Here is an 8,285-nt window from a genome sequence, read left to right on the forward strand (position 1 = left end):
TAAGAATCATTATTTGAAAATACAAGTACAAATGATACTTAAGTATAAAAATATAATATTACTCAAAAAACAATTTTCATTTGCAGCAAGTTATATTCTTGTAGAAACAAAAAAAATGTAAAATATTATATATTTATAAAAATAAAAAAGACTTAACTAAATTCTTTCTAGTTTTCTAATGCTGATTACCCTGAAATTGTGATCCTTGAATTGTGTACTTTTTAAAAGTAAATGTTGAACTGCTAGATAAATGTCAAAAAATCAAACTACTTTAAAATCAGGCTTTCATTGCATCACTAAGTAAACTAAGACACTTTTTATAACGTGGAGAATGATTGGAAATATTGATTCTCCTCGTAATTAAACGCAATGGTTTTTATTTAAGTAATAACAGGTGAAGTAAGTCACGTTTTTTGAGATAACTGCTGAATATTTTTTTGGTAAACTGCTTTGAGTCAATAAAAATGAAAGTAAGTCAGAAAGAATTTTTTAACAAGAATATCAATCTTACCTGAATCTGAAATATCAGTGCCCAAGTTGTTTTTGATTTGCAGTAAATTTTAAAACAGCCCAAAAAATAACAATATGAACTACATTATTAATTCATGCAAAATCAAATATTTTTATGTTTATTTTTTGGGAATGACAAAACTGACTCATTGAATAACAAAAAATAATTATGATTCTTTAAAAAAGATAATTTTAATAATTGTATGCATATTATTTACACTACTTATTAAATATTAAATAGGTAATTTCAACGTTTACTCCAGATAAGATTTGTAATATTGATTTAATGTCTGGTGCATTTAGAGTTTTAAAATCATGAGTGAAAATAGCTGTGATAGTTGCAATTATGCTTTTTTTTTTATTATTTTGAAACTTGTTTTTAAAGTCCGCTGTTTATAATGCTAATGTGCATATATTACAAGCTTAAATCAGTAATGTTTTCTCGCAAAAAAGATGCTAATAGATTACAATCTACTTTAGATGTAACATTTGCTAAAAATTATAAATGACTGAAAATTTCAATAAAGGTAAAAAAATGAAATAGAACAGACTTATGAAAATAATTTTTTTTATTCGATTATTTTATAGTATTTACATTAAAATCTTATTGCCGATTTTATAATGTTTTCTTTTTTTACTATCTCGTTTATCTCTATCACCATCTTTCCTTTTAGAAGAAGTTCCACTGCTACTGGCTCCTTTGGCTTGTTTTAAAAATGTACTCAAACCAAATGGAACTTCTTCTTCTTTTTCAAACTGAACTGATCCAGACCTTGCACTTCCAGTTCTATCTGTTCCACTAAATTCTTTGTCTGGAACANTTTTGACAAATACTTTTTCAGATACTCGGCTTGAGAAAGTTTTGACGCACGTGACATTTTAACTTCCTTGAGAGCATCCTTATGAGATTTGATGAAACCACCACGACTGCTGCTACCCTCCAACACGTGGTCGGATACGAATTCCATTTTTATTTGGATGCAAAATAGGTTATGTCACTTTGTAATTGTTGGTGTATAACACACTTTTAAAGAATAACAAAGCAACACGCAGTATTCACTTCGCAAATCACACGTGGCTAACTATTTACGTCTACGCAGGTTCACTACTTAGATAATCAGAACTCAGAAGACTAAACTCAGGAGCGATTAGGTGCGTGTGTTCACTTTCAAAGGCTGCGAATGAATGACGAAACACGAGTTTCTGGGAGCAGAAGACTAGCTGGCACGACTCGACGTGGCCGGCCGTATGTGTGTGTGGTGTGCTGAGTGTGCGCCCGTCACCAATAGTTGGAGATGGCGCTGCTATCCAAAAGCGCGCAGTTTTTGAATGCGTGTTGCTGCTTACATAAAATTTAAGTCTGAATCATAAGTATAAAATAAAAATATACTGATAATAATATTATCAAGCCAGCATTTATTCAATGATTTTTTTTATAAGAATGGAATTTTCATTTTTTTATTAAAAATAATAAAAATTAAACTATATAACTTGAATAAAAAAATTTAGTAAAATGTTCCACTCATAAATAATTTTGGTGAATTTCGCCTAGGTATTTTTTTTATAATTAATTGACTAATAAAAATCTAATGGAAATTGGGACTTATTCTATTTGTAAGTGCTGCTCTTATGGTAATGACGACTGTTGTCAAAGGTAGATATGTTATAAGAATTTACCACAATGAAAATACAAAAACATATAGAGCAATATTCATTGGTAAAATTCCATTTACTAATGAATTTTATGAATATCCACAAGGACAAGCTATTTTTGTTGTGAAAGATTCAAATTTTCCTTGGCGAAATTCTTAACTCAAAATCAATAAGAAAAAATCCTTTTATTTGAAGATAATTTTAAAACGCACAATGACTTTAATAGTTTATTGAAACCTGGGCAGTTATAATGAAAAATTTATTTTTAATAAATATTAGTGCATAAATATATATTAAATAAAATTTGTGTAAATTTCTTTAATTTTTTTTTTTTATTACTTTCAATAGTTATATATTTGGTAAAACACTTATTAGCTTTAAGAGTGAGAAAGGAAATAATTTATTACACAAATGATTATTTACAAAATAATATTTTATTTTTTTTCTTGTAATTGAACATATTTGCTTATTTGTTCATATGGTATTCGTTTCACTAGTTTTTTTTTCATCTTTTAATGTTACATCGACACAAAATTCATCTTCTCTAACTTTTTCATCTCTCCGTTGTATTGCTCCTTTTTTTTTAACACAGACGTCTTCGCTTTGGCATTGGCAATATTGTGCGTTCTAGTTTCTCTTCATCCGTTTCTTCGCACAAACGAATTAGTTCCTCGTCGCACATGTGTTCATGGCTACNTCACACGTGGCTAACTATTTACGTCTACGCAGGTTCACTACTTAGATGATCAAAACTCAGAAGACTAAACTCAGGAGCGATTAGGTGCGTGTGTTCACTTTCAAAGTCTGCGAATGAATGACGAAACACTAGTTTCTGGGAGCAGAAGACTAGCTGCCTCGACTCGACGTGGCCGGCCGTATGCTCGTGTGGTGTGCTGAGTCATGAGTGTGCGCCCGTCACCAATAGTTGGAGATGGCGCTGCTATCCAAAAGCGCGCAGTTTTTGAATGCGTGTTGCTGCTAAAATTTAATATAAAAATTTAAACATAAAATTTAAGTCTGAACCATAAGTATCATTTGAAAACAATTTCATACTGATATATAAGTATTATCAAACAAGCATTTATTAAATGATTTTTTTTATAAGAATGGAATTTTAATTTAAATTTTTTTATTAAAAATAATAAAAATAAAACTATATAACTCGAATAAAAAAATACAGTAAAATGTTAAACGTATAAATGATTTTGGTGAATTTCGCCAAGGCGTTTTTTAATTATTAATTGACTAATAAAAATCTAATCATCCCTCAATCTACTCAATGATAATTTTCTTTTTTGTTTCAAAACTTTAAACATACTTCTATAATATCAAACATTTGGCAGATTTTTCAAAAGAAAACATCAAAATCCATGAAGGCCACGATTATGATTAATTTATTTATATAATAAATTATTAATTTATGAAAAAAAAAATTGTTTTAGTCATGCTTTAATCACAATGCAAAGTAAAAATGTTAAAGTACTTTAATAACTGTAATTGCATGTATGTATGCAGCCCATTCATTTGCTTTTAGCATATATAATGAATTCAGTTTTTTTATCATTTACTTCATTAAAATGATAGTCGTATCTATTAAATAATATTAATTCTAAACTATTAAGTTTTAAAAAAACTTTCAGAAAATTACGCATCTGTTTTGTGAGTACTGCGTGCCAATAATGTCAATTGGTGTGATTACGAATAAACTTAAATTTGGTTTTTTCCGCTCTTTTCCTCTCCATGTTCCCACGTGCGCAGTGCGACATGCGCGACCAAAACTGATCTGAAGTGTACGGTGTACTGTAGCAGACAGCAGTAGACTAACGAGTAACGCTCAAGCTGCCTACGTCATCAGTTTCTTCAGTATCTGTCTGACAGAGGTACCGTACACATCTTTGCATCGACAGCAGTCACGAATAGTTCAATTTAAATAAAACTCACAGCATCGACGCCAATCACGACTAGTTTCATCAACAAACTCAAAGCAACCAGCTTAAAAATGAGGATTGCAATCGTAGGTTGTGCTCATGGCGAGCTTGATCGAATCTATAAAAAATGCAGATTTTCCGGCAAGAAAGTTGATTTGATTTTATGCTGTGGTGATTTTCAATCAGTCAGGAATGAACAAGATCTTGGATGCATGGCCGTGCCGGATAAGTTTAAAAGCAAGGGGTCATTNAATCCATGAATGACATGATTATTATTAATTTATATATAATAAATTATCAATTTATGAAAAAAAATTGTTTTAGTCAAGCTTTAATTGCAATGCAAAATTAAAAATGTTAAAATACATTAATAACTGTAATAACACGTATGTATACAGCCCATTGTATTGTTTTAAGCGTATAATATATTCAGTTTTTTTTATCATTTACGTCATAAAAATGATATTCGTATCTATAAAACAACAAAGTTTTAAAAACATCAAAACGTTCAGAAAATTACGCATATATTTTGTGAAGACTGAGTGACAATAATGTCACTTAGTGTAATTATGAATAAACTTAAATTCGATTTTTTCCGCTCTTCTCAGTTCTTCTCTCTATGTTCCCACATGCGCAGTGAGACATGCGCGACCAAAACCGAACTCAACGACAACGTGGTCGCGGACGCGTAATGGCGTGTCGGTGTACTGTAGCAGACAGCAGTAGACTAACGAGTAACGCTCAAGCTGCCTACGTCATTAGATTCTTCAGTGTCTGTCCGACAGAGTTACCGTACACAATACACATCACACTATCACAGAATCGACAGCAGTCACGAATAGTTTAATTTAACTAAAACACTCAGCATCGACGCCAATCACGACTAGTTTCATCCACCAACCAAAGCAACCAGCTCAAAAATGAGGATTGCAATTGTAGGTTGTGCTCATGGCGAGCTTGATCGAATCTATAAAAAATGCAGAGATTCCGGTAAGAAAGTTGATTTGATTTTATGCTGTGGTGATTTTCAATCAGTCAGGAATAAACAAGATCTTGGATGCATGGCTGTGCCGGATAAGTTTAAAAGCAAGGGGTCATTCTACAAGTATTATTCAGGAGAAGCAGTAGCCCCAGTTTTAACTATTTTCATCGGTGGCAATCATGAAGCCTCCAACTACCTTCAAGAACTAGCATATGGTGGTTGGGTCGCTCCTAATATATATTACTTGGGTTACGCTTCAGTTATCAATATTGCTGGTGTACGGATTGGAGGTATATCCGGAATTTACAACAAACAAGATGCATGCAGAAATCAAAGCTACATGAAAGGACATTACGAGTATCCTCCTTACAATCACAGTACAATGAGAAGTTCATATTATACCAGAAGGCTAGAAGTCTTTAGATTGAAGCAGCTTTCAGGGAAACTAGACATATTTCTCTCTCATGACTGGCCTTCAGAAATAACCAATCATGGTGATCTGAATAAACTATTGAGGATGAAGCCATTTTTCAAAGAAGATATATCAAGAAAACAGCTTGGAAGCCCACTGTTGGATGAAGTAATGAAAAAACTTCATCCATCAAAATGGTTCGCTGCTCATTTGCACTGTAAATTTGAGGCAACTATTTGTAATGAAGATAAAACTAAAACAACACAATTTATGTCATTGGATAAATGTGGAGATTACTGTGAAGGCAATAGAAGAAGTTACAGACCTCGTCAAGTAAAAGAAAGAGATTATTTTGAATTCATAGACATAGAGCATGATCAAAGTTTACCTCTTACAATTTCCTATGATATCGAGTGGCTCACTATATTATTCTTGACGAATAATTTATTAAGTGTTAGAGATGCCTGGTGTTATTTGCCTGAATCACAAAATTTTACACCAACTAAAGAACAAAAGGAAACGATTCTTGAAAAATTTAATAATGACTTGAGCGTGCCACAAAACTTTCAACAAACTGTAAGGCCATTCCAGCACACTGAGTATCCTACAGGATTTGCTCAGCCACCTATTTTGGTCATCAACCGTCAAACTACTGTTTTATGTGAAAAACTTGGAATCGATGATCCTTTTGATCTCATAAAAAGATCACAAACCAATCTTGCGCATTTGAATCGTTTTTCATCTGATCAAACCAGAGGCAACAGTTCTACTGGTTCGATTGTAGATATTTCAACTGCATACTTACATACTTCATTAGTTTTACCATCACCTCAAAACCAAACAAAAAATTCCACAAAGGAGCATGTAAATTCAAACAAAAGCGATGTAAAACATGCTAATTTATCTGATGGAAACCAAAATACCATTAATTTAGGTTTTTTCATAGATACTACTCCAAGTTCTTCTAGATGTACAGAAAAAAGAGCGAGAGAAATTTTGCCAGAGCAAAAAGAAAATTGTACAGATCGCAGTGATCTACCAACTAAAAAATTCAAAAGAAGAAATGAAGCATCATACAAAAGTGATAATTCTAGCGTAAGCTTATAAATCATTTTATCAAATTCAAACAGTTTATTGTACTTTGATGATGTTGTATGATCTGAGTAATTTGACATTTGGATTCAAATCTGCAGTTGTATATAATAGACTACCTTGTTTTTCATCATCTGCGAATGAAATGCCAATATTTGTAAATATTTGTAAATATTTTGTAAATATTCAAAAGAAATAAAAATTCATAAAACTGAAAAATTTGGTCTCCTACTTTTCATCTTGTTATTTTTTTCTACCATATATTCATCATGTGTCTGAATTTTGTAAATAAGCCTACTTCGTCCAAAAATACTCCTCTTAAATCATGTGAAAAAAGTAAATTATCGTGTTATTTACAGTAGAAAGGTTGATTGAAAATCATCATTGTCGTCAAATGTGTTTAAAGCAAACTTCTGTATGGAAAATGAAATCAATATTTAATACTCAATTTTTTAAATATCATAAGTATTTGATACATTCAAATTTATATGCAGTTTCATAGCGCATGCGAGCCAAATTAGAAGTATTAATAAAGTAGGCCTGTGCCCATTGCTCAGCCTTTCAATATGAACAATTAGAGTGAATTGAACGAGTTTTAAATTAGTCGAGAAAATGCTTGCTTTTTTAACTTTAAGAGTAATTTTTATGAACCAGCTAAGTGGATATTTTTTTTAAACATCCAAAACTGACACGTTAATCCGAATTATTTGTATTGAAAGGTTGGCCACTCCATATTAATGGATAAAATAGAACAAGTAGCCGACGATCCTGCAGTCGCCTGTGCCACTAATTGTGTTGAAGCAATAACGTTTAATATTATGTAAGTATGTTTAAAGTTTTGAAACAAAAAAGAAAATTATCATTGAGTAGATTGAGGGATGATTAGATTTTTATTAGTCAATTAATGATAAAAAAAATACCTTGGTGAAATTCACCAAAATCATTTAAACGTAGAACATTTTACTATATTTTTTTATTCAAGTTATATAGTTTTATTTTTATTATTTTTAATAAAAAAATTTAAATTAAAATTCCATTCTTATAAAAAAAATCATTTAATAAATGCTTAATAAATCATTTAATAGTGACTGGCGCTACTGGTGAGTGGTGTGACGTGGCCGCCGGCCACGTGGGGCTTACTCTATTTGTAAGTGCGGCTCTTCTGCTAATGACGACTGGTGTCAGAGGTAGACATGTCATAAGAATTTACCACAATGAAAATACAAAAACATATAGAGCAATATTCATTGGTAAAATTCCATTTACTAATGAATTTTATGAATTTCCACAAGTACAAGCTATTTTTATTGCAAAAGATTCAAAATTGGCGAACTCCTTTTATTTGAAGATCATTTTAAAATGCACAATGAATTTAATAGTTTATTGAAACCTGAGCAGTTATAATGTAAAATTTATTTTAAATAAATATTAGTGCATAAATATATATCAAATAAAATTTGTGTAAGTTTTTTAAATTTTTTTTGTATTACTTTCAATAGTTATATATTTGGTTAAACACTTATTACCTTCAAGAATGAGAAAGGAAATAATTAATTACAAAAATGATTATTTACAAAATAATATTTTATTTTCTTTTCTTATAATTGAACATATTTGCTTATTTGTTCATATGGTATTCGTTTCACTATTTTTTTTTCATCTTTTAATGTTACATCAACACAAAATTCATCTTCTCTAACTTTTTCAA

General features: G+C 30.7%; 1 protein-coding gene across 1 annotated transcript; it reads left to right on the forward strand.

Moving 5' to 3' along the window:
* Nucleotides 1-4,965: 4,965 nt before the first annotated feature.
* Nucleotides 4,966-6,655, forward strand: LOC106659981 (lariat debranching enzyme). The gene has a single exon (XM_023462215.1). It carries the CDS (start codon nt 5,012-5,014, stop codon nt 6,590-6,592), a length of 1,581 nt encoding a protein of 526 aa, XP_023317983.1. The 5' UTR covers nt 4,966-5,011; the 3' UTR covers nt 6,593-6,655.
* The last annotated feature ends 1,630 nt before the right edge of the window (nt 6,656-8,285 follow it).

This window comes from Trichogramma pretiosum, unplaced genomic scaffold, assembly GCF_000599845.2.
Source record: "Trichogramma pretiosum strain Unisexual culture from Peru unplaced genomic scaffold, Tpre_2.0 scaffold9, whole genome shotgun sequence".
Classification (NCBI taxonomy): Eukaryota; Metazoa; Arthropoda; class Insecta; order Hymenoptera; family Trichogrammatidae; genus Trichogramma; species Trichogramma pretiosum.